This window comes from Salmo trutta, chromosome 24 (genome assembly GCF_901001165.1).
Source record: "Salmo trutta chromosome 24, fSalTru1.1, whole genome shotgun sequence".
NCBI lineage: Eukaryota > Metazoa > Chordata > Actinopteri > Salmoniformes > Salmonidae > Salmo > Salmo trutta.
Window position 1 is genome coordinate 24,227,250 of NC_042980.1, and position 26,681 is coordinate 24,253,930.

The window sequence follows — 26,681 nt, forward strand, 5'->3', positions numbered from 1 at the left end:
ACAGGGGTGGAATCCCAAAATAAATGTGCAAAGTAATCAAACCAAAATTAGCTAGTTGTGCAAGACATTTTATAGATAAAAGGATAAGTAACGTATAGTTTTTAAATGTGTGCATGCTTTTCTCCTTAGAGAAAACAACAGCTGATTCAAAGGGAACTGAATGAAATCACAAATCGAGCTCATTCAAAACATAACTTAGGCTTTAAATATGCCTGTGTATCCACCTATTAATACGTGGTTTAAACCATTCTTTAAGCATAAATAACACAGTGATACAACCATGTCTTCCCCCGGGAATTAGCTAACTTTGCCGTACTCACGTCACAGGATAAACCTTCCGCTCCTGAGCTCACATTTGACACCTTTGTGGGAGACGCACCAGGAACTAACAGCTCTTTCAATAACGTTAATTGTAAAGCATTTATTTATCCATATAAATGGTGATCTCTTATCATAACATTAGTAGTCGCTAGTTCTAGCTTTAAAACAACATCCTTATATTAACATTCATGCTCTAAAACCAATTACCAACATTCCGACTAAACTAAACATGCATATCTCTCTTTTACAGGTGAACTAATGAGGATATCTTTACAATTATTTAATGTGCGTCCTCATCAATGCAATCAATACACAATTTCAATAAACGTCTGGTTTTATGTCTGAATTTCTATGGCACGGAGACTCAGTCTGTGACACAACCTCCCAGACTGCTAAGAACCTCCGTGTGACCTTAGATGACCTTGACCTTGTTGTGGCCATAGTTAGTCACTTTCCAAAATTATAGAAAAATAAGGAAATAAGCAATAGGCCTGCTGATCATCTCCCCTGCAGTGGTGGTAGCCTATGTTACATTAGCAGAATGAGGAGTATTGCACTCAACTCCAATCTGGAGATCAATGTTCTCTCTTACTAGCAAGGTTACACGTAGTCTGTTCTGTTGTAACCTATTACCTACTAAGTGACTGGCCAATCGCTTGAGGTCAAACAAGTAAAACAGCAAACTCAATAGGATGGATGCTGACAAGCTGAACATAACTGGCACATATCCATAAAAAATATTCACCATGAATGGGTTGGTCCTCATGAAATAAACATCATAGGCCCATTAGCCTCATAAGTTATTAAAACCTCCTGAGACCATGTCTGCATCCCAAATGGCACCCTGTTCACTACTTTGACCAGGACTCATGCACTGTGCACCATAAAGGGAATATGGTGCCATTTGGGACACAGACCATTATTACCAGGCAGATCAGAGGGAGTCTCCCCAAGCACACCCCCTTAGTTTAACCATCATAACAGCATAACCTATAGCATTCATTGGACCGAAGTCACCTGCTGACTAGCATTGGTAGAGAGTGCATCCATGACTGAGAAAGTGGGACTTGGGTTGCATGATCTCATTAGATGTTGTCTTGATTATATGTCACTCCCACTTGTCTTCTGGCTTCATCCATGACCTCAGCGAGAAGGTGTGAGTGTGCCCAAGGCATTCCAGAGCTCTCCTTCAGCTCTGATGGAGACAATCAGCATGTTTGAGCAAGGCAAAGTGCATAATCGCTAATCTTGATCACATAATGACCAGTTATTTGGAATGCAAGGTGATTTGTAAATGAGTAATTCTGACTGCAATGTAGTTGGTCTCAAACGTGCAGATTCCCATACCATTTCCCCTATCGGCTTGGGCTGTTTTTGGTGCAAACTCTATTTTCATTTTAGTAAGGTGTGTTGTAATATTCAATGGTTCACGTTGCTTTGTGTAAAGCCTACCTTTAAGCAGACACTGCCTGACCTCCTCTGCTTCGTAGCGCAGCCCAGTACTGTGGATGAAGTTGAGGGGAAGGCTGGGCTCAGGGAGAGGGTATTGCGTCACCTCCCCATTCACCTCCAGGCTCGTAGGACACCACATGTGGTTGGGGACCTCAGATAGAAACAACACCTAATATGATATTTTCTCTGAAGCCATTGATATGCCATTAATGTCACACTTTGTTGATATCAATAGGGAATTGAAGAGAGAGGCTTGTTTGATGATACTAATAAACGGTGGTGTGCTTAATCAAAAACAGGTTTTGATAAACACAATGGTACTCTGAATAATAAACTCTCAAACTTATCAAATGAAACACACTGAGCAAAAAAATATAAACGCAACATGCAACAATTTCATTTTTTTTTCTGAGTTACAGTTCAAATAAGGAAATCAGTCAATTGAAATGAATTAGGCCCTAGTCTATGGATTTCACATGACTGGGAATACATATATGTATGCATTTGATTGTCACAGATACCTAAAAAAAAAAAGAAGGGGAGTGTCACATGGGTCGAAAGGATTGGACCAAGGCGCAGCGTGTTGAGTGCTCATCTTCTTTTTATTATGAGAGAACACTTAAACAAAATAAACAAACGCCAAACAACAGTTCCGTAAGGACAACGACTATACGAAAAACAACCAGCCACAACCCACAGGAAAAAATAGGCTGCCTAAGTATGGCTTCCAATCAGAGACAACGAAAGACACCTGCCTCTGATTGGAAACCATACTCGGCCACACATAGAAAATGAACACAGAAAATGAAAACTAGAACAAATCCCCATGAAACAAACCAACCCCCCCAAAACACACAAAAACAATACCCCCTGCCACGCCCTGACCATACTACAATGACAAATGACCCCTTTTACTGGTCAGGACTTGACAGGGCGTGGATCAAAAAACCAATCAGTATCTAGTGTGACCACCATTTCCTTCACATAGAGTTGATCAGGCTGTTGATTGTGGCCTGTGAAATGTTGTCCCACTCCTCTTCAATGGCTGTGCAATGTTGCTGGATATTGGCGGGAACTAGAACACGCTGTCGTAAACGTCGAGCCAGAGCATCCCAAACATGCTCAATGGGTGACAAAAGTATGCAGGTCATGGAAGAACAGGGACATTTTCAGCTTCCAGGAATTGTGTACAGATCCTTGCGACATGGGGCCATGCATTATCACGCTGAAACATGAGGTGATGGTGGTGGATGAATGGGACGACAATGGGCCTCAGGATCTCGTCACGGAATCTCTGTGCGTTAAAATTGCCATTGATAAAATGCAATTGTGTTCGTTGTCTGTAGCTTATGCCTGTCCATACCATAACCTCACCGCGACCATGAGGCACTCTGTTCACAATGTTGACATCAGCAAACCTCTCGCCCACACAACGCCGTACACACTGTCTGCCATCTGCCCGGTACAGTTGACACTGGGATTCATCTGTGAAGAGCACACTTGTCCAGCGTGCCAGTGGCCATTGAAGGTGATCAGTTGCCCACTGAAGTCGGTTATGACGCCGATCTGCAGTCAGGTCAAGACCCTGGTGAGGACGACGAGCACGCAGATGAGCTTCCCTGAGACGGTTTCTGACTGTTGGTGCAGAAATTCTTCAGTTGTGCAAACCCACAGTTTCATCAGCTGTCCGCGTTTATATTTTTGTTCAGTATACGTAGGTTATTGAAGTTGTTCAGGAAGCTATGGAAATATTCATTCAAAATCACCTCTTCAATGAATCATAAACTTGTTAAATTTATTCAGAATCTTCATCATTAGATCAATAACTATAGTGTGCACTTCTTCCCTACCCTCCTCTGGCTGTGACTTGTTAGAATAATGTATTTCCTCTGTGTGTGTCTGTGTCTGCTAATTCCTACCTTGATGGTCCCCTTGGTCCCAGAGATAACAGCATCATTTGTCAGCATCATCGTGATGGAGCAGGTGCACACAGCCATTCTGTTCCCAGAGAACTTTAAGACCAAAACTACTGTTCCATCCACTCCTGGAGGTGCAAATACAAAGCATTAGAAATAGCAAAACAAGTTCTTTATTTCAGTTGGAGACTTGAAAAGGGAGACTCTGGTATGTGAGTTAAGCAAGTGGATCTCAAGTCAGAATACCACCAATTACCTGTGTCAATACAGTATCCCGTGGCTTGGATGGACTCCGGTCTCTCCCCATTGAACACCATGAAGACAAACTGCAGGCAGTAGATCCCCAGGTCCAGTAGTGCCCCTCCACCCAGCTCTCTATGAGTCAGGCGAGGGATGTGTGTGAGGGGGGCTCCCAGGTCGGCCCTTACCATCTGGACCTCTCCCACCTCACCCTGGCCCAGCAGCCTGCCCACCTCTACAGACACAGGGAAGAAACGAGTCCAGATGGCCTGGGAGACATAACGGAGATACAGTGGAAAGAAAAAGTATGTGAACCCTTTGGAATTACCTTGATTTCAGAATAAAATGGATCTGATCTTCATCTAAGTCACAACAATGGACAAACACAGTCTGCTTAAACTAATATCACACAAACAAGTATACGTTTTCATGTCTTTAGTGAACACACTGTGTAAACATTCACAGTGCAGGGTAGAGGTCGACTGATTATGATTTTTTTTGGAGGACCAAAAACCGGCGATATATATATTTGTAATAATGACAATTACAACAATACTGATTGAACAATGAACACTTTTATTTTAACTTAATATAATACATAAATAAAATCTATTTAGTCTCAAATAAATAATGAAACATGTTCAATTTGGTTTAAATAATGCCAAAACACAGTGTTGGAGAAGAAAGTAAAAGTGCAATATGTGCCATGTAAAAAAGCAAACGTTTAAATTCCTCGCTCAGAACATGAGAACATATGAAAGCTGGTGGTTCCTTTTAACATGAGTCTTCAATATTCCCAGTTAAGAAGTTTTAGGTTGTAGTTATTATAGGAATTATGACGCATCGACTTTCTCTCTATACCATTTGTATTTCATATACCTTTGACTATTGGATGTTCTTATAGGCACTTTAGTATTGCCAACCTAATCCCGGGAGTTGATAGGCTTGAAGTCATTAACAGCGCTGTGATTCAAGCATTGCTAAGAGCTGCTGACAAACGCATTAAAGTGCTGTTTGAATGAATGCTTACGAGCCTGCTGCTGCCTACCACCGCTCTGTTAGACTGCTCTATCAAATATCAAATCATAGACTTAATTATAATATAATAAACACATAGAAATACGAGCCTTTGGTCATTAATATGGTCAAATCTGGAAAATATAATTTTGAAAACAAAACGTTTATTCTTTCAGTGAAATACGGAACCGTTATGTATTTTATCTAACGGGTGGCATCCCTAAGTCTAAATATTGCTGTTACATTGCACAACCTTCAATGTCAGCCTTCCCTGTAGCTCAGTTGGTAGAGCATGGTGTTTGCAACACCAGGGTTGTGGGTTCGATTCCCACGGGGGGCCAGCACAGGAAAAAATAAAAATAAATGCATGCATTCACTACTGTAAGTCGCTCTGGATAAGAGCGTCTGCTAAATGACTAAAATGTAAATGTAATTATTATGTAAAATTCTGGCAAATTAATTACGGTCTTTGTTAGGAAGAAATGGTCTTCACACAGTTTGCAACGAACCAGTTTCCCTAGTTAATATTGCCTGCTAATGAATTTGCAGGTTTAAAAAAAATATACTTCTGTGTATTGATTTTAAGAAAGGCATTGATGTTTATGGTTAGGTACATATGTGCAACGAATGTGCTTTTTTCGCGAATGCGCTTTTGTTAAATCATCACCTGTTTGTTGAAGTTTAAGTAACCTGTAATTCAATGATAAATTAACAGGCACCACATTGATTTTTATGCAACGCAGGACAAGCTAGTTAACCTAGTAATATCATCAACCATGTGTAGTGATTATGTGAAGATTGATTGTTTTTTATAAGATAAGTTTAATGCTAGCTAGCAACTTACCTTGGCTCCTTGCAGCCACAAGGTCCTTTTGATGCTGCACTCGCGTAACAGGTGGTCAGCCTGCTACGCAGTCTCCTCGTGGATTGCAATGTAATCGGCCATAATCAGCGTCCAAAAAGGCAGATTACCGATTGTTATGAAAACTTGAAATCGGCCCTAATTAAATCGGCCATGCCATGCCGATTAATCAGTCGACCTCTAGCGCAGGGTGGAAAAAGTATGTGAACCCTTGAATTTAATAACTGGTTGACCGTCCTTTGGCAGGAATAACCTCAACCAAACATTTTCTGTAGTTGCGGATCAGGCGTGCACAAAGGTCAGGAGGAATTTTAGACCATTCCTCTTTACAAAACTGTTTCAGTTCAGCAATATTCTTGGGATGTCTGGTGTGAATCGCTCTTGACGTCATGCCACAGCATCTCAATCGGGTTGAGGTCAGGACTCGGACTGGGTCACTCCAGAAGGCGTATATTTTTTTCTGTTGAAGACATTCTGTTGTTGATTTACTTCTGCGTTTTGGGTCATTGTCCTGTTGCATCACCAAACTCCTGTTGAGCTTCAATTGGCGGAGAGATAGCCTTACATTCTCCTGCAAAATATCTTGATAAACTTGGTAATTAATTTTTCCATCAATGATTGCAAGCTGTCCAGGTCCTGAGGCAGCAAAGCAGCCCCAAACCATGATGTTCCCTCCACCATACTTTACAGCTGGGATGAAGTTTTGATGTTGGTATGTTGTGCCTTTTTTTCCTCCACACATAGTGTTGTGTGTTCCTTCCAAACAACTCAACTTTAGTTTAATCTGTCCACAGAATATTTTGCCAGTAGCGCTGTGGAACACCCAGGTGCTTTTTTGCGATCTTCAGATGTGCGCCATTGAAGAAGCAATTGCTTCTTCGGTGGTGTCCTCCCATGAACACAATTCTTGTTTGGTGTTTTACGTATCGTAGACTGGTCAACAGAGATGTAAGCATGTTCCAGAGATTTCTGTAAGTCTTTAGGTGACACTCTAGGATTCTTCTTAACCTCATTGAGCATTCTGCGCTGTGCTCTTGCAGTCATCTTTGCAGGACGGCCATTCCTAGGGAGAGTAGCAACAGTGCTGAACTTTCTCCATTTATAGACAATTTGTCTTACCGTGGACTGATGAAGGCTTTTAGAGATACTTTTGTAACAGCAAAGCACCATCACACCACCTCCTCCATGCTTCACGGTGGGAACCACACATATGTGTAGATCATCCGTTCAAGTACTCGGTGTCTCACAAAGACATGGCGGTTGGAACCAAAAATCGCAAATTTTGGACTCATCAGACCAAAGGACAGATTTCCACCGGTCTAACGTCCATTGCTTGTGTTTCTTGCCCCAAGAAAGTCTCGTCTTCTTATTGGTGTCCTTTAGTAGTGATTGCTTTGCAGCAATTCGACCATGAAGGCCTGATTCACGCAGTCTCCTCTGAACAGTTGATGTTGAGATGTGTCTGTTACTTGAACTCTGTGAAGCATTTATTTGGGCTGCAATCTGAGGTGCAGTTAATTGTCGATGTCTGAGGCTGGTAACTCTAATGAACTTATCCTCTGCAGCAGAGGTAACTCTGGGTCTTCCTTTCCTGTGGCAGTCCTCATGAGAGCCAGTTTCATCATAGCGCTTGATGGTTTTTGCGACTGCACCTGAAGAAACTTTCAAAGTTCTCGAATTTTTCCGTATTGACTAGCCTTCATGTCTCAAAGTAATGATGGACCGTTGTTTCTCTTTGCTTATTTAATTAAGCTGTTCTTGCCATAATATGGACTTGGTCTTTTACCAAATACGGCTATATTCTGTATACCAACCCTACCTTGTCACAACACAACTGATTGTCTCAAACGCATTAAGAAGGAAAGAAATTCCACAAATGTACTTTTAACAAGGCACATCTGTTAATTGAAATCCATTCCAGGTGACTATCTCATGAAGCTGGTTGAGAGAACACCAAGTCTATGCAAAGCTGTCATCAAGGCAAAGGGTGGCTACTTTGAAGAATCTCAAATACATTTTCACTTGTTTAACACTTTTTTGGTTACTACATGAGTCCATATGTGTTATTTCATAGTGTTGATGTCTTCACTATTATTCTACAATGTACAAAATAGTACAAATAAATAAAAACCCTTGAAAGAGTAGGTGTGTCCAAACTTTTGACTGGTACTGTACGTCAGCCCAACATATATTATTCAGGACAAACCATACCGCAGTATAAATATGTCAGTGTTGATGTACTGTATGTGGAAGTATATGATCAGAAGGAGCTTTAGAGTAAACTTCTATGAACATGTTTAAGGTGTCAGGTGCCCCCCTGTAAAGTACCTCCATCAGAAAGACATCATTCTCCTTGGCTGTGTTGGTGAGCTCCAGTACCTCTCTTAGATTCATGGCCAGGGGTTTCTCTATGAGCACGTTCTTATGGGAGGTCAAGAAGAGCTTACCTGTGCTCAAGTGGTGAGAGTGGATGGTTCCCACATACACCACATCTGCAAAGAAAGATAGGGGTATGAGCATGGGTTTACAAGTCCAGTCATTTTAAAGCTACAAGCCTATGCCACATAGGTTATCAGGTTTTATCCCACGGTTACAGATGATTTTTGGCCTGAAATGGTCAAACACCTTGGCTATACAGTATCTCTTGTCAAGAGCATGAGTCAAGGTAACATTTTTTAACCAGATCTGTACCAGGGTAAGGGATTTCATGATAGAACCCACCTATGTCTGAGTCTTTTGCTAGCTCCTCATAGCTCCCATAGGCTCTTGGGATGTTGTGCTTTTTGGCAAACTCTTGTGCATGCTGGAGATTCCGAGCAGCAACAGCCACAATCTGAAAAAGATAACCATTTTCATTGTTTCAATTAGAGGTAAATTTAATATAATTTATTTTGTAAAAAATATATACAACAAGATGTATTCCTAGGGGATAGCACTTAAAACGCTTATTTCCAAAGTGGTCATAGATGATAATAGTATTTAGAGCGTTCTAAATAACCTTTAATTTCTTACTTGAATCCCATCAACATTTATGTTAGCTTTTCCTCAACCACATTCCTCAATTTGGCAGGGTCAGGCTGTTGAAATTACACATTGTGCCTTACTTAACACAAATTCATATTTGATTGGCCCAGTATTAGGATAATTACGGTAAAGATTTACACAACATGCAATCAATGGACACTTACGCAACCACAGAACATGGAAACATGGAGTTATTTACAAAAAATATGTTTTCTTCTCAATGATGTCACTAACGAGTAAAACATTCATCAAATTATTCTGCAAAAATACACTTCACCCTTGCTTATAAGCGAGTAGCCTAATCGCGCAAGAGTTTTAGGATTCCCCCTCATTCCCAATCACAAATAACGTTTACCTGGTGGTCGTCGTGAGGTAGGGTCCTCAAAGCAACTGTAAAGTCGTGGCTGATTTTTCCTGCACTGCAGATTCCCCACCGTGTTGCCATGATTACTTCTGAACTAGCACGTCTCTCTATCTACCCCAGATGGACTTGGTAGACTTTTTTGATAAGGATATATTTCCCACCAGTAGGGGGAGAGAGAATACCGGTAGCCGATCTCAGCTGGTTCCTTGACTGGAATTCCACTAGGTGGCGCCAGAGGCTTCACTCTGAAACCCAGAAAAACCCGAGGGCCCCATAAATCTATTCATTAGCGTCACTGATGTGATACTATTATGCAGGTATTTAGATCCAAATGTATTTTACAGACCACCAAACTCAAACTATATACACAAGAGGTTGAATCAAATCATTGCAATTTTGTTCATAGATTATATTTCTATATTGAGAGCTCTGATTTCTTATCCACTGTCAAGTCTACACGATGTGATGCTTTGTCAGTTCTGTCTGCCCTTAGCCCTGCTCACAGAGGGCTGGTTGTCTTCTCAACAGAAGGATAGGCCACACCATCGTTTCCCAGCCTGCAGAAGACTACAAGACGATGGGAACTTGGTCCAGGACAGCCCATAATTGTGGGCTATTTATATCTGTGCATTATCTGTCAAGGGCTGTTCCCAGGGTACTGCTCCTGGCAGCCTCCCCAAGCCGCAGAATTTAACCAGGGACAACTCTCCAGATGTGATGGAGACCATTTGTGTTGCTGCCTGGTCTGGTCCACCCACCCCTTGCCATCAGTGTACCAGGGGCCTCTCAGCTCACCTTTTACATTAGTGATACATGTAATCTCAGTTTGATCTAATGGATGAAGTGGTGGTCGAGTTCACAGTGAGTGTCCTGTTCACTAAGTACTGTAGGGTAAGCCTATTGTGGATGGACATACGTGAAAATACATGCATAACAGGAGTCTAAAATAAGCTTGAAAATTCAGAAAGAGTATTACTTAAGTTTGATGGATATAAGATACAGTTGACATGTTCGTTTGAGTATCCCCCCAATGGTTAACGGTCGATGACTGGTAATGCTGACTGGGAAACATCTGTCTTGAGAGATCATAAACTGAACTGATGCGCATATGCATTCAAAACCAACAAAATCAAAGTATTCAATGTATTTATTGCTTTTTTAATTTGAAAAGCATTACTTGTAAATTTGTTACATTGAGGACTGAAAGACTTCCATGTTCTCCATCTCGCAGCGCAGGTTACATTAGGCACACAACAAGAATGCATACATGGAGTTTATTTTCCTATTTTACGTCAAATACAAACTCAGAGGAGGTGGTTATAGCAAACTGCATTGAAATCTCAAACTGTACAGAACTGAGAAGCACAAACATGCATTGACTCAGTTCAACATCTTCCCCCGTGGAAGGAAAAAAACAACAATCATTCCTCAAGTCCACCTGTGGAATTACAAAAACATGTAAAAAAGTGATTTATTTTAAGGTACACCAGTAATCTATAGGTATGTGATCTAGAGCAGTTTGGCTGAGCTTCCACATTGCCGCCACCACCAGAGAACCCATTGGTTTAACCTCGAAGTCAACAGTACAAACCCCCCCACTAAAACATCCTGATAAAGAATATCATTAAATATACTTCCAAATAGAGCAAACCCTTAAGTGACATTGGCTTGTGTGTGTGTAAAGTATATCACATTCATACACAGGCAGAGCAGACCGTGAAGCTGTGATGGCTAGTTTTCTGAAAAAACTTCCCAAGAACATACTACATGGCCATACGCACAATCCCAAGAAAAACACTGCATTTATTATTAGCCAGAGTGGGGCTACAAAAAATAGATATAACAGCCCACATTGCAATGGCAAAAACATAAAGATATTTCTGCAGCACAGCAATAAGAGAACTAGCATGAGGATACTATAATTTATTCGGAAAAACTACATCCATGCTGGGTCTGTTTTAGCATTTACAGTTGATGTGTATGATACAGTCAGTGAGTGAGTGTTTATCTCTACAGCATGCGTTTGAGAAATGTCAGTCACAGAATGTAGGACTCAATCTTGTGTCCTGTCTGTTGCCATGCTGCATCCTCTTACTATTTTATTACTCTCATGCCAAAGGGTGGAGGGATGCTTGAGATGGTGTAGCCTAGCCTAGGCAGCGTTGTAGGCAAAGAGTTCCATTTCAAACAAGAGGACCATTGAAAACAGGCAGCCTCGTGGCTCTAAAAAGACTGATCAGCGTTGAATCTGGGATAGTTATCAAGGTAGACTTGGGAACACTGGGGTCCATCTCAATTCCTGTGGTAAAGTTTAGAGATGTAAAGTACTTTGACGACAACTGGAGAGTGAGAAAAGTGTGCAGTGTTTTCAAATAAAGTCTTGGTCCTGGTTGATTGAGGCCCCCTTTCAACTTTGTTTTTGGCATTTACTTATAAACTGAGTAGGGACCATTCAACTTTTAGTTTTTTGTTAGCGTCCAAGACCTGACTAGATGACTACACACGGATACATGCAGCACGTCATGGCACCTCACAGATTAGGGGCCGGCTGAATGGCACACGGGAGTTATTATGGATACTAAGTGGTTGACAATCGATCACTTGGCAAATCACATTTGACAAGTGTTGATTCTTGTACTTGACCACCCACTGTAGTCAGTTGTGTGGGTGTCAGCAAAGGAAAACAAAAACAACCCAGACATTATTTTGACTATTCATCACTGTCTTTTCAAATTTTAACTCACCCAGCTGAACATTACAAGTGCAGTCATAGTTTCACTTTCAGAGAAAACTTTAGAGCAATCCTGAAAGCTCTCTGGTCATCGTTGGTCTATTGAGTTGCCATTCCAGAGCTCAAACAGATAAACCGATGAGGACCCAAATCTAGTGCAGGGGTGTGTCTTGTCTGCACTTTATTTCTTTGCCCTTTACAGATCTCTGAATATGGGTACGGCTTGATACCACACCACACAGCCTGCATATTAGCTTTCCCAAGCTCAACAATCAGTATCATCATCTGACTGGAGATATCTTGTGCTCCATTGACAAGAGGAGAGCACTTCTTTCTTTCACCCACATCTTTTAAAACTAGTAAAACAAAGTCTTTTTTTTCTCTTCATCTTTCTCTCTTACAACCCTATCGCCATGCAATCCTATGGGTCTTTCACTCTCTACCAAAAGTGTCAGCGCAGTTAAATATTACAGTGATGCAAGGATTCTGAATAGAGGAAATAACAACAAATAACAAAAAGCAGAGTAATTGCACAGTCATTGGGGGCGGGGGCTGGAGTTTAGGCCTGATTGTGAACTGTCATGACAACTAAGTATTATAGGAGGCTATGTCATCTCTATGGTGATGGCACAGACACCTCCAGTAGGCGGTTGTTCTTGCGTTTGCAGGCAGCACTGTTTCCGTTCTTAGGCCCCCCCTGGATGAACTTCACACACACCTTGTCCTGCTTGAACTGCACCAGGAACCTGCCAGAGAGACAAAGAGGAAGTAGGATAAGAAACCATCTGACATCACATCATGGGATTTAAATTACCCTGATCCCAGATCTGTTTTTGTAAACGTAACAATGAGTAGAGGCAGTTGGCAATACATTACAAACACATCTGGGATCAGGCCATGATTTGACTAAGAGAAACAACAGCAGCATTGCAACATAAAGTCAATATGACGACGTGTCTCCGGTTCTTACTCGTCTGAGATGTCAATGTTGATCTGGTCCCTGTCTGCAGCAGTGGTCCCTATGCGGTGGAGTTTGGTGATGATCTCTATTAGATGCTCACTGCTCAGCAGGAAGTCACCTTTGGAAGCTGAAGCAGAGCCCTATGGGTAAGAAACACACAGAGGGGTTTTAGTCATTTCAATCTCAATATACCTACCCAATCTTTCTATGGTTAGCCCTTAACGTTACACTAAAAGTTATGAATCAGGACATTACTAATATAATTAGATACACAGCGGGGATAAACTGGTTGAAATTCCATCATTAAAACCAGTTTGCAACCAGTGGATTTATGCAGCAAGCAAAGCAGGTTCATTTCAACCAGCTTAAGCCACTGTGTTTTCGATAGCTGGATGATGTCCATATGTAAGTGCATCACAGTGGAGCTGGAGTGGGGCTCTCTCCCTCCATCACCTCTTTGAGCTTGAGGGCGAAGAAGCCGTCACTCTGGGTGCTGACCGACACGCTGGCGAGGTCTGGCAGCGGCACGCTGGCCTTCACCTGGCCCGTCTTCTGGTCAGCCAGGACAAAGTTGCTTTTGGTCAGCAGGAAGAGCCTCGGTGACCCCTGTAACAAGGACAGACTCGGTTTAATAAGCCAAGAATTTGGTAACACTATTTTACGGTACATAAATCAACAGTTATTTACTTAGAATGTACATGGCAAAATTGTAATTATAAAAGCAATAACCTATACATGTATAAATTCATTAATAGCAAAAACAGAGCATTTATATGGTGATAGTGGTATAAAAACATAGGTAGGCTGAATCTGTCAAATATAAAACATTAGTTTTCCTTTGACTACTGTACAGCATAGTTACAGATATCCTCTAATAATAAAGCTATGACTCTGAAGAGTTTGGTCCATATGAACTGTGTTCAGGCCTGTTAGACTGTTGACTCCCTCAGGCTTCAGTACAGTTACATGAACAGATTTTGCTGAGGTAAGGTACTTCGAGAAAGGTACTTGCCTTGCCGTTGGCCCTGTTGATCTTGTTCACCAAGTCAGCCAGTAGCACCTTCTCCTCCACAGCACCGTTCAGCTTCTGGTACTTGGGGTTCTTCTGGATCTCCAGATAGTCTCCTTTGAAAGGCTGGCTGACACTAAACAATAATAATGCATTTTATATAGCGCTTTTCACAGACCCAAGGATGCAACAGAGAGGAACTCACAGCAATGCATTGGTTAGACTCAGGAAAAAGGAGCTAAAATGTCTGCTAGTAAAATTAGCTTGCAACATTAGCTTCACATCAAACATTATGTAATGTGTGAATCAAGGAGGAAAATATGTTAGACCTGCTGGGGTACAGAGCCTTCTTGTCCTTGAAGATCTCACTGGCCTCAAGTTTCTCCTCATACACAGACTTCTTCTCCTCTGTGAACTGGCCCCGGTATTTCTTGCACTGATAATTCAAAATATACATCATCAATCCCTGGGAAGTTTGTTGTATTGATGTCCCTCAAACTGTAAACTATAAAGCCAGTGTGCAAAGCTGGTTGTACATTAGTATAACCAGTTTACAACAAGGTTGTAATCTGTTAATAATGACATCGTAGCAACCAGATTTGCCTGCTGGGTAGCGGCATATACAACAACTTGACCCTTTAACCTGTAAGATCAGTGATGACCCTTGAAAGAACAGCCAAAGATAATAACAAACTAACCCTCCAGAGGTGGAAGATCCTCCTGAGCTCAGTGTGAGCTCCCTCCAGGAAGCCATAAGGCTGTGTCGGCCAGGTGTTGTCCATAGGGGACATTGTAGTGGTCTTCAGACCAAGGAAGTACTTCTGCATCTGGAGGGAGACAGGCATATATTCAATACCTCCCTTTCAGACTTGGATTACTGTTGACATTCAGGAACATATATAACTCTGGTTTCCTGGACAAAGTTTAAGCCTAATCCGAGAAGCATGCTCAATGAAGATTCTCCATTTAATGTGATTTTTACTCTAGGACTAAGCTTAATCTGTGTCTGGGAAACCGTCCCTTAGTGATTCAAATGGTCACTACCCATCAGTGCTTAAAGGGATACACGACTAATTCATTCTAGCCTTGTCTCAGATCTGATTGTGTGGACTTGCCAACTCGGCAAGACCGCATAAATAGATCTGGCCCCAGGCTACATTCACGCTTCTACTTACGATTCTCTGGATGGTGAAGTCGTAGATCTTCTTGCCAGCGTTGGCCCTAAAGAACTTCCTGTACTCCCGGCGGACCTGTAACCAAGGAGACAACTGGCCGTCAATCATCCATCCCCATAGTGATCTGATTTGAGGCATGGGGCCAATAGAGAAGAGATTACAGTGGTGATGACTATAGCAACAGGCAGACGTGGTTAGTTACAATGAACCCAAGCAACATCATACAAACAAAGGGAGGGAAAATCTGTTGAGCACTCAACTCAAATCAGAATGGGATTTTCTCCTAAATGTTTTTTTCTGAAAATGAGATGTTACATAGTTAATTGATAATGAGGTGGTCAATTTAAATCACACTGATTGGAGTCGACAGGGTAACAGGTTCTGATAGCTGCTCAGATGTGCAATGGTGACGTGCACCTTGTGCAGTCAATTAATGTGATGAGAGGATTGGGGCCACTCAGACTACAGTAATACATGAAAAAAGGACTGGAGAATGGAGTAGATATAGCATCAGACAACAAGACCTATAGAGGGTTAGACATGTTGAGGGTTAAACAGCTTATCATGCACATGATGCAGACAGGACATACAATTGCTAGAGAGAGACAGACAGACATCCATCCATGTCAGTCAGGGTCAGTAGTGCCTTTGACCTCTCTGTTAAGAGGCTGCAGTCTTCAGGAACGAGCAAAAATAAATAAAAATAAAATAATAATCTGTGAATGAATTATAACCAGCCATAGCCAGCTTATCTAAAGCCCTGCTGGACTCATGGAGAGAGATAGACATTACACCTCATTGTACATCTTAATAACGTAATGTGTGTCACTGCAGGGATACAGGAGGGGAGGGAAGGTAGGAGGGCATATCCTTTGGTACTGGACTGCCCAGATATCAAACCAGTCACTCTGGAGCTCACATGCATGAACTGTGTCATCACTGTGTGGTTGGTCCTGAGTTATGATAGGCTGAGGCTGGCTGCATGCTGGTTCTGTGAAGTGTGCCTCCCCCTCCAACACCAAAGACCGGGGAGTGGCTGAGAGGGTAAGGGGTGGTTGGTTAGGGTAGAAAGGAGTGGCTGGTTAGGGTAGAAAGGAGTGGCTGGTTAGGCTAGAAGGGTGGCTGGAGGGTAGGGAAGGCTGGCCAGTGGGCAGGTATACCTGGAGTCCCAGCCAGTAGGCCCAAATGATGGCGACGGCGTGCTTACGCCTGGCCTCCTCCTTCAGGCGCCTCAGCTCTCTGCGTGCCTTTTGGGAAGAAGGGAGGAAAGAGAGGGAAGGAACGAACGATTGAAAGAAGGGAATAATAGACTGATATGGAGGAAGAGACACTGCCCTGTGTGAGGACACGTCACACAAGAGCCCTGTCTAGTTACCAAGATCCTGAAGACGATTTAACCCACTATGGGAAGAATGCAATTATCATGAAATAGACATTATAATAATGCTGTAGTTTGATTATGTACTGTACATCGACTAGTCTTTTTGATTGAAACAGACATGGCTCTGTTGGCCAAGAGCAAAGTACAAAGCTAAAGGTAACAAGTCAGACAGGAGGTCTCTCCAACGTGCCATACACTGCACTGCACACTGAAAAAAAAAAAATCACTGCAAGCCTCAAGGAATCAGCAAGCAAGGAGGCGTAGCATGCAATTTATGATGAGAACAGCATGCAGAAAGAAATAAAGAAAGAGCAGACATCCTGCAGATAGAGGTTGCAAAAGGTGAGGCATGGGCCTCAGGGAGGAACCGAAACACACCCAAACATCCTGACCTTTGGTAACGAGGGAGAAGAACTCAAAGCCAGGATAGTGGAGTGTGAGTGTGTGGGTGGTTTGGGGTAGGGCAGGCAAAGAGTTGATCCAAGGTTCCAGACACTGTGTGTGATGCCAGTCTAGGGCGTGTCAACATCCCCCCCGCCTTCCTCACCCCCCTCCCAGTGTCAGTGTGGATCAGCTATAATCCATCAGGCTGCACGGCAAAGAGGCTTAAGTGACTGTATCTTTACCCTTACCCCAACCCTCCCCAACCCCACCCGTAGCCCGTGCGCCCAGGCCTGTCCATTATGTACCAGAGCCAAGGGCCACCATCACTCCAGTCATCTATCTCTAGATCTCTTCCATTAAACCATTAAAGACTAAACAGCAGCTAGCTTGGCTGAGAGAGCCAGCATGGGTGCTTAGGGGTCTTGCTCCAGTCCAGTAGCCTAAGTGACCTCCCCCGCAACTCTGTTTTAGCATGCAATGGGACATTGGATGAGGGGTTCGTATGGCACCTTGTCATGCAATATAAATGGGATGGGTGGTGGTAATGGGGAGGATAGCTAGAGAGACATTCGCAGTCTCTCCAGACTATTGTTTAGCTAATGCAGGGGTCTGGCATCTGTCTGGTTGGATCTGATGGAGAAATGGCAGGCGGGCGGCGGGATATGGATGGATATTGTTAACAGGCTGCTTCCCAAATACCTTGGTCCCCTGCCAGCCGGCCCAAATGACAGACACGGCGTGCTTTTCTCGCGCCGCCTCCTTTAGATGCCGCAGTTCTCTCCGAGCCTGGGGAAGTGGTGGGGTTGGATTTATTGTGTTTTGCGAGGAATATGGCCATTGGGAGAGGTGTTGGTATAAATAAGAAGCAGACGGACAGAAATATGTAGCCTACCCGGCAATGAAGTAGCATAAAGATGAAAAGATTAAGACAATGGAGGAAACATTAGCTACCATTTCGAACTTATGACTGAGTGATCACTAATAATCAGAATAACTTCAGAGTGCTCTTCGACCATTGATGGCCTGATAAATCCTACCCCTGCAAACCTATGTGAACTTCCCTCCACATCTAAATGTGATGAATTTGCGGCATATTTCAGAGATAAGATAAACATTAGGCTGGGTATCAGTCAAGCAAGATCTGATGAGAAGTTTGATGATATGTTTCCTAGCCTACCACACAAAGGCACTATGGATTTATTTTCCCTGGTTGCCACAGACATGATCAGGAAAGTGATACCACAACTTAAGCCTTCTACCTGCCTTCTGGATCCTATCCCACCACCTTCTTCAAATCCACATTTAATTGCATATCTGAAGAAGTACAAGCTATTGTTAATCACGCCCTGTTCATTGGCACTTTCCCCACTGCACTAAAAACTGCTACGGTAAAACCCCTTCTGAAGAAATATAGTCTAGAATCTTCAGCTCTCAGCCATTTTCAGCCAATCTCCAACCTTCCATTCTTAAGCAAAATTATGGAGAAATTGGTTTTCAAACAGATAAATCATTTTTTCAAATGCCAAATACATTATTGAAAAATTGCAATCTGTTTTTTTGTGCCCACTACAGCACAGAGACTGCCTTAGTTAAAGTGGTAAACAATCTTAGAGCCACCAAAGATGTCAAACAGCTCTCCTGTTGAAAATGATGTCCTTCTGGACAGGTGGGTTGCTTCTCCAGTCAAGTTCTAAATTGGTTTAGGACCTATTTAACCGGTCAAGAGTTTGTCACCCTTGGTGAACATAATTCAGAGAAAATACATATCACATGGCATTTTACAAGGTTCAATTTTGGGTTCGGTACTGTTCAGTTTATATACACGTTAACCCTTGGCAGCGCTATCAGAAAGCACAGCATTGACATTCCCTGCTACACAGACAATACACAACTTTATATTTCTGTGTCACCAGAGGATTTTAGCACCACAGATACATCATTAGACTGTATTAATGATTTAAATACTTGGATGGCTCACAACTTCCTCCAGCTAAATCAAGACTGAGGTACTTATTGTTGGCGCTAAAGCACAGAGAATTCTGGCCGCACATTTCAATTCACGGTCAATAAAGATAAAACAGGTAAAAAAAACCTAGGTGTTATTTTAGATTCTGAACACAATTTTGAATCACACATTAGCAATGTGACCAAAATAGCTTTTTACCACCTGAGGAACATTGCCAAGATGCAGCCGTTTCTCTCTCAGGCTGATACAGAGAGACTCATGCATGCTTTTATTACAAGCAGGCTTGACTACTGTAATGCTCTCCAAGAAAGGCATTGGTCAACTGCAAAACATATAGAATGCAGCAGCACGGGTACTGGCCAAGACCAGACGAAGAGCACACATTACACCGGTTTTAAGGTCTCTGCATTGGCTGCCTGTGCGTTTTTGAATTAATTTTAAGATTCTTCTATTGTTTAAAAAAAAAAAATCAATACACGATTGTGCACCCCAATACGTCAGACATGCTTTTAAGTAATGTAACCTTCAGGACGTCTGGCACTGGCCTTTTAACTAACCCAAAGCCTAGGACCAAGAGGCATGGCGGCAGCCTTTAGTTACTATGCCCCTAGCCTCTGGAACAGCCTGCCAGAGATCCTGAGGGGTGACAAAACTGGAAAAATGTAAAAGAGATCTTAAAACACACCTTTTTAGCTTTGCTTTTCCTTATGGTGCTTTTTAGTCGTTACATTTTTTTATCCTCTTATGTGTGTTGTGTAGTAAATATTTGTTTTTATTTGCATTGTTTTTATTTGTTTTTCCTGTGACGCACATTGCGTTGCATTCCATGTCTGAAATGTGCTGTATAAATAAAGCTTGATTTGATGAACTAGCAACATTAGTACAAAAGTCCAGGTTTTCCTGAAGTAGACCGAAATTAATTGTATCCGATATAGTATCTGATTGATTATATTCATTAAACTTTGTGACTACTTGGCATGGTCTGTTTTAGTACAACAGCTCACATAACTCACTGACACCACTCCAATTCAGTGCCAGTACAGTGGGCTTTGCCCACACTAAGAAATTAGACTAGATCCACCAATCAGATGAGACGATTAGTCGATAAATTAAGCCACACGCGACTGCTTTGGTCATGCAACATGTGGCAATACATGGTCTTTGACGATTATCTGGTGAGTGTGGCTGTAAAGCCTTTAGATAAGATCATGCAGAGTTACAGAATAGTTGTAAAGGTTGTTTTTCAGTGGATAGCAGGACTGAGTTGATCTGCATCCCTTGTTGGTAAATGTCCATAAAACATGACATGATGTGCATGGACTGTTTTAAAGGATTATATGTTGCCTCTAAAACATATAGCACTTTAAAAGTCCATAAAGTCCTAATGGTGGTATGTGCTATGACCATTAGGCTATATGATCTGAGGATCTCTTGCAGGGTTGGGGCCAATTCCATTTAAATTCAAATCAATTCAGTAAGTAAACCAAATTCCACATTTTCCTCATTGAAAAGAATTGGAATTTCCATGTACTTCCTGAATTGACTGGAATTTAAGTGGAAATGACCCTAACCCTGCTCTTTGTGTTTCTGTAGTGGCACATGGAATACAGTCTATTCCCAGCACAGTCCTCAGAATTATTACATCAAAGTGAACACATGATGTTCATTCTGATTGGATACTGTACGTCCATTATCATGTACAATCCGTCATGTCTCTCATAAAAACAGATTAGAGGAATGCAATGACAAACATCAAGAAAACAACAGACATAGACATGGGAATGGAAAGGAGTATTGTGTTGTGGGACTTGCAGTTGTTCCTAAAGGGAGAATGTAAGGGAGGCTCCATAGCAGTAAAACAGAGGACTAGCAAACAGACGTATAAATAGACGTTAGTGGTATAATGTTAGCCGCCCAATATCCCTCAAATGACACCCATTAAAGGGACAATAAAACAGATGAGTCAAACACCAGACACTGGTAAGGGACGCTAGTGGACCAATGGGACAACGGAGGGACGATGACGAGCTATTCAATTGGTCAGTTTCAAGAGGAGGGGTGGGACATGGGGGATGACGGACAGCTGGGATGGCAAAACACGACAACGGCAACCGGCTTAAATACCTTGGTCCCCTGCCAGTATGCCCATATGACAGACACGGCACGCTTATTCCGCGCCTCCGTCTTCAGGCGCCGCAGCTCCATCCGAGCCTGGGGGTGGCCAGGAGGGTGGAAGGATGGAGGGAGGAGAGTGAGGTTATGAGCGAAGAATTAGAGCGAGGGGAGGAAGAGAGTGAAAAAGAGTGTGAGAAAAGCAGCGGTGGTAAGATCAGCGACAGTAGAAGTCCAGAAGGAAAAAGATGTGAAATTGCTCTAGTTTAGCTTTCAGTATAGCTGGGAGACCTGAGCAGAGCCATGTCTTATAATACTGTATTTCCTTACCTGGCTTTATGGCAGATAAACCTTGTAAAAGCAAAAGGCAGTGGATGTCCATAATCGGCAGCTCATCCATTTCCTCCCAATATCATTCTATACTTGTCTCTACATGATCTAATCATTATGTTGAAATCAGGTAGTGTTTGAGCCAGTACCTGAGTCCCGTGCCAGTACGCTGCAATGGTAGTCACAGCTTCCTTGCATCTCTTCTCGTATTTCAGTTGCCGCAAGATGTTGCGGGCCTGGAGAAAAAATATTGTTTTTAAACATGCCTTTACTACAGCGTTATCACAGGAAAACAGGCTTTCTTATAGTGTTTGACTGGTATGTGGACATGGACATACCTTCCACCCTCTGATGAAGGACTGCATCACTAGTGTAGCACTCTTGATCTTCTGATATTTATTTTGTTGCTGCAACAGGGGAAGGAAAAAAAACACTGAGCTCAATTGAAAACAAGTATGTTTGAACTACAGGCATCTAAGCTCTATAGCCACCATATTAGGGATGTGCATCTTTTTCATTTCAAGACGATTTGATATGCATCTAGATACATGGGCTCCGATACGATACGATACGATACAGGAAAGAAATGTTTTAGATTCAAACGATTCAGTGCGATTTGGTTGAATTAATTTCCATTTTAAATTAACATCTGCTGCTGATGGAGCTCATGAGCAGGGCCTCTGTGCTGGATCTGTCTGAACTGACCTGTGTGTGTGTGTGTGTGTGTGCGCACATGTGTGTGTGTGTGTGTAAAATATGTACACTACCGTTCAAAAGTTTGGGGTCACTTAGAAATGTAGAGACTGGTGTTTTGCAGGTACTATTTAATGAAGCTGCAAGTTGAGGACTTGTGAGGTGTCTGCTTCTCAAACTAGACACTAATGTGCTTGTCTTCTTGCTCAGTTGTGCACCGGGGCCTCCCACTCCTCTTTCCATTCTTGTTAGAAACAGTTTGCGCTGTTCTGTGAAGGGAATAGTACACAGCATTGTACGAGATCTTCAGTTTCTTGGCAATTTCTCACATGGAATAGCCTTCATTTCTCAGAACAAGAATAGACTGACGAGTTTCAGAGGAAAGTTATTTGTTTCTGGCCATTTTGAGCCTGTAATCGAACCCACAAATGCTGATGCTCCAGACACTCAACTAGTCTAAACACAAGTTTTAATGCTTCTTTAATCAGAACAACAGTTTTCAGCTGTGCTAACATAACTGCAAAAGAGTTTTCTAATGATCAATTAGCCTTTTAAAATGATTAACTTGGATTAGCTAACACAACGTGTCATTGGAACACAGGAGTGATGGTTGCTTATAATGGGCCTCTGTAGATATTCCATAAAAAATCAGCCGTTTCCAGCTAAAATAGTCATTTACAACATTAACAATGTCTACACTGTATTTCTCATCAATTTGATGTTATTTTAAAAATGGACAAAAAAATAGCTTTTCTTTCAAAAACAAGGGCATTTCTAAGTGACCCCAAACTTTTGAATGGTAGTGTATATGATGTATATTGATTGGTACCTGAGCAGAGCCATTAGGGAAACTGGGCCTCTACCACCCCACTACCAGTTATAGCCATTGACATAGCCAATGAATATATAGCAGAACTTTGGATTTCACCCCCAGTCTCATAATCAAATGGTTTTGACCATTTTGAAGTTTTGACAACTCAGAGCTGGAGTGAGCTTCTCTTCTTTGATCATGCAGTGTGGGGCAGCAAAAGTAATTTCTGTCCTTATGAAATTATCATCTGTACACTGTATATCTAAAAATGACCATATACACTGATTGTTTCAAGCAAAACTACTGCTGATGGTGAACCTGAACAATCCAAATAAAATGGAATGTAAACCCCGATCAGCATGTAGCCTATCTATAGCCAGATGAGAGTTGTGTCCATGGCGATAGCTTAGGCTACCTTTATTCCGATAAAACACAATTTTCAACACCACATTTGATCAAAATAACCAAGCAAATTACATTGGTTGCCACTCAACTAATAAAGCCTAATATTGCAAAAGCCATTTTACAAACATTTGAATGCTGATCAAGATTCGGCCTACCTCTTGTTGGTCAGTGCGCGAAGCTGTTCACAGCGAGCAGTTTGACTAGGCTACTGATATTACCAAGGGTTGTTCGGCATGCAAAATGACTTGTAGATCAATGACTGTCAACATGGTTACATGAGAGAGGACGCAGTTGTCACAAAAGATGGTATTTTCTTTAGGTAGAAAGTAATTTGAGCAAAACATTTTAGTGAACCGCCGATCTGTAACATTCAAATCTATTTTCTGACTAATGCATACTATATTTGGATCAGATTGTGCTCCCACAGACGGATGCACTCATGTCTTACACATTTGAACCGGCATGACGTTCTGTATGTGTTCCTGTGTGCATAGTAGACTCACCGCATATCTGCGGTACCAGGCTGCCACCACCACCTGGCTCTTCTTCAGCAGCAGAAAGTGAGTACGAGACTTCCACCCCCGGTAGATCTTCTGGATCAGGGTGGCCAGGTCCTCCAGACACGCCCTCCTCCTCTCCTCCAGAGTGAACAGCTGGGGACACAGGAAGAAGGCATCAAGAGGATGATAGGAACATGAACATCTACTAGGATACTAAGAACACCAGCATAGTCAGTACAATTTAGGAATGAGTGGACATTTTTCATTGAGACAGGATGTCATTTTGGGACAATAGTGTGTGGTTTTGCAGACAGCACAAGATCTTTAGAATGATAAGGGGCTTCTATAGCTGCCCAAACACATTCTCCACCTCAAATACCTTTGCAGACAGAGACCTATGGGGTGAGAGTTTAGTGACCTAGACAAGGCCACATCCTACCACCACTCTGACTGATCTGTAGCTTCACTCTATAACAGAGGCAGAGATACTTAGCTAACCTGGTAAGAAGGTACAGTAGATCAAGGATAAGGACACAACCCTATGAGATCAGGCTTTACTAGCTTTGTTTAGACTGGCTCCTGGACTGACAAGGTTTCGTTGTTGCACCCACCACTGCATGTTCTTAAAAGCCCACGATACCATGGAAAATAGGCCTAAATGTTCCTTTTTTTCCCATGCTACTGGCCGAGTCGCCATAGAATGGACAGAATTGATTAGGGCTGTCCACGACTAAAAAAAGATTGGTCAATAGAGTTGTCTGGTCTTTCGACCAATCGTTTGGTCTAAATTTTATATAGACTCACCATATGTTTGAATAAAATCAACTATATGTAGTAGAGGTCGACTGATTAATTGGCAGGGCCAATTAATTAGGGCCGATTTCAATTTTTTTCATAACAATCGGTAATCTGCATTTTTGGATGCCGATTATGGCTGATTACATTGCATTCCACGAGGAATGATCATCTGGTGATGATTTAACAAAGGCACATTCGCGAAAAAAGCACAATTGTTGCACGAATGTACCTGCCACAAACATCAATGCCTTTCTTAAAATCAATACACAGAAGTATATATTTTTTAAACCTGCATATTTAGTTAAGAAATTCATGTTAGCAGGCAATATTAACTAGGGAAACTGTCACTTCTCTTGCAACATTGTATCTTGCGTTCATTGCGCGCAGAGTCAGGGTATATGCAACAGTTTGGGCCGCCTGGCTCGATGCGAACTAATTTGCCAGACTGTTACATAATTATGACATAACATTGAAGGTTGTGCAATGTAACAGCAAAATTTTGACTTAGGGTTGCCACCCGTACGATAAAATACGGAACGGTTCCGTATTTCACTGAAAGAACAAGAGTCTTGTATTCGAAATGATAGTTTCTGGATTTGACCATACTAAATGACCAAAGGCTCGTATTTCTGTGTTTATTATTCTATAATTAAGTCTATGATTTGATAGAGCAGTCTGACTGAGCGGTGGTAGGCAGCAGCAGGCTCGTAAGCATTCATTCAAACTTTACAGCGTTTGCCAACAGCTCTTAGCAATGCTTGATCACAGCGCTGTTTATGACTTCAAGCCTATCAACTCCTGAGATTAGGCTGGCAATACTAAAGTGCCTATAAGAACATCCAATAGTCAAAGGTATATGAAATACAAATGGTACAGAGAGAAATAGTCGACGCGTCATAATTATTATGATAACAGCAACCAAATGTTTCTTTACTGGGAATATTGAACCACCAGCTTTCATATGTTCTGAACAAGGAACTTAAACGTTAGCTTTTTTACATGGCTCATATTGCACTTTTACTTTCTTCTCCAACACTGTTATTGCATTATTTAAACCAAATTGAGCATGTTTCATTATTTATTTGAGACAAAATACATTTTATTTAGGTATTATATTAAGTTAAAATAAAAAAGTGTTCATTGTTCATTCAGTAATTGTCATTATTTCAAATAAGGCCAATAAATCGGTATAGGCTTTTTTTGGTCCTCCAATAATCGGTATCGGCGTTGAAAAATCAATCTGTCGACCTCTAATATGTAGACTACAGAGCATGTGTGATGCTTTAAGCACAGTAAATAAAAATAAAAAATATAGACAAATTACTAAAGAGGGTAAGCCAGAGATCAATTTAGCCTAACCAGAACAAAAAAACCTGTTCCCAACCCCCCTCTTCCTCTCGCTGCTGCTGGCCTTCTCAGATTCTGCCTTCACGCTCGTGAAGTTGCTGGTAATAGGCTACACCAGCGTTCGGCAACCTTTTCCATTTGGAGTGCCATGTTATCGTACAGTTTTTACTGATCTGCGTCCCAATTATGATTTTCATATGCACATTTTTGTGGGACAGTTTCATTTCATTTACAGTACCAGTCAAAGGTTTGGGCACACCCATTTTATTTTTACAATGTAGAATAATAGTGAAGACATCAAAACTATGAAATAACACATATGGAATCATGTAGTAACCAAAGAAAAGTGTTAAACAAATCAAAATATATTTTATATTTGACAATCTACAAAGTAGGCACCCTTTGCACACTCCTGGCATTCTCTCAACCAGCTTCACCTGGAATGCTTTCCCAACAGTCTTGAAGGAGTTCTCACATATGCTGAGCACTTGTTGGCTGCTTTTCCTTCACTCTGCGGTCCAACTCATCCCAAACCATCTCAATTGGGTTGAGGTGGGGGGGATTGTGGAGGCCAGGTCATCTGATGCAGCACTCCATCACTCTCCTTCTTGGTCAAATAGCTCTTACACAGCCTGGAGGTGTGTTGGGTCATTATCCGGTTGAAAAACAAATGATAGTCCCACTAAGCGCAAACCAGATGGGATGGCGCATTCCTGCCAAATGTTGTGGTAGCCATACTGGTTAAGTGTGCCTTGAATTCTAAATAAGTCACAGACAGTGTCCCCAGCAAAGCACCCCAACACCACCTCCTCAATTATTCACGGTGGGAAACACATCTGTTCACCTACTCTGCGTCTCAAAAAGACATAGCGGTTTGAACCA

General features: G+C 41.9%; 2 protein-coding genes across 7 annotated transcripts in view; both read right to left on the reverse strand.

Moving 5' to 3' along the window:
- Positions 1 to 403: 403 nt before the first annotated feature.
- LOC115160969 (trans-1,2-dihydrobenzene-1,2-diol dehydrogenase) lies at positions 404 to 9,357 on the reverse strand. The gene is made up of 7 exons (XM_029711586.1): positions 9,188 to 9,357; positions 8,530 to 8,641; positions 8,137 to 8,300; positions 3,946 to 4,198; positions 3,693 to 3,817; positions 1,774 to 1,924; positions 404 to 1,516 (listed from the first exon to the last, which is right to left on the reverse strand). Exons 1-7 carry the CDS (start codon positions 9,275 to 9,277, stop codon positions 1,407 to 1,409), a joined length of 1,005 nt encoding a protein of 334 aa, XP_029567446.1. The 5' UTR covers positions 9,278 to 9,357; the 3' UTR covers positions 404 to 1,406.
- A 971-nt stretch (positions 9,358 to 10,328) lies between these two features.
- The window catches only part of LOC115160970 (unconventional myosin-Ib), a 144,105-nt gene continuing 127,752 nt past the window's right edge, over positions 10,329 to 26,681 (reverse strand). For 2 of the 6 annotated variants that reach the window (XM_029711588.1, XM_029711587.1), the window contains 12 exons: positions 23,658 to 23,807; positions 21,584 to 21,652; positions 21,395 to 21,481; positions 20,928 to 21,014; positions 16,233 to 16,319; positions 15,073 to 15,147; positions 14,596 to 14,724; positions 14,227 to 14,333; positions 13,901 to 14,033; positions 13,342 to 13,494; positions 12,898 to 13,028; positions 10,329 to 12,673 (listed from right to left, as the gene is read on the reverse strand). In XM_029711588.1, coding sequence (XP_029567448.1) covers positions 12,544 to 12,673; positions 12,898 to 13,028; positions 13,342 to 13,494; positions 13,901 to 14,033; positions 14,227 to 14,333; positions 14,596 to 14,724; positions 15,073 to 15,147; positions 16,233 to 16,319; positions 20,928 to 21,014; positions 21,395 to 21,481; positions 21,584 to 21,652; positions 23,658 to 23,807 — 1,338 coding nt within the window. In that variant the 3' untranslated portion in view covers positions 10,329 to 12,543. The remainder of the gene's footprint in view (positions 12,674 to 12,897; positions 13,029 to 13,341; positions 13,495 to 13,900; positions 14,034 to 14,226; positions 14,334 to 14,595; positions 14,725 to 15,072; positions 15,148 to 16,232; positions 16,320 to 20,927; positions 21,015 to 21,394; positions 21,482 to 21,583; positions 21,653 to 23,657; positions 23,808 to 26,681) is intronic. The other 4 variants (XM_029711590.1, XM_029711589.1, XM_029711591.1 and 1 more) reach the window with 2 other exon arrangements.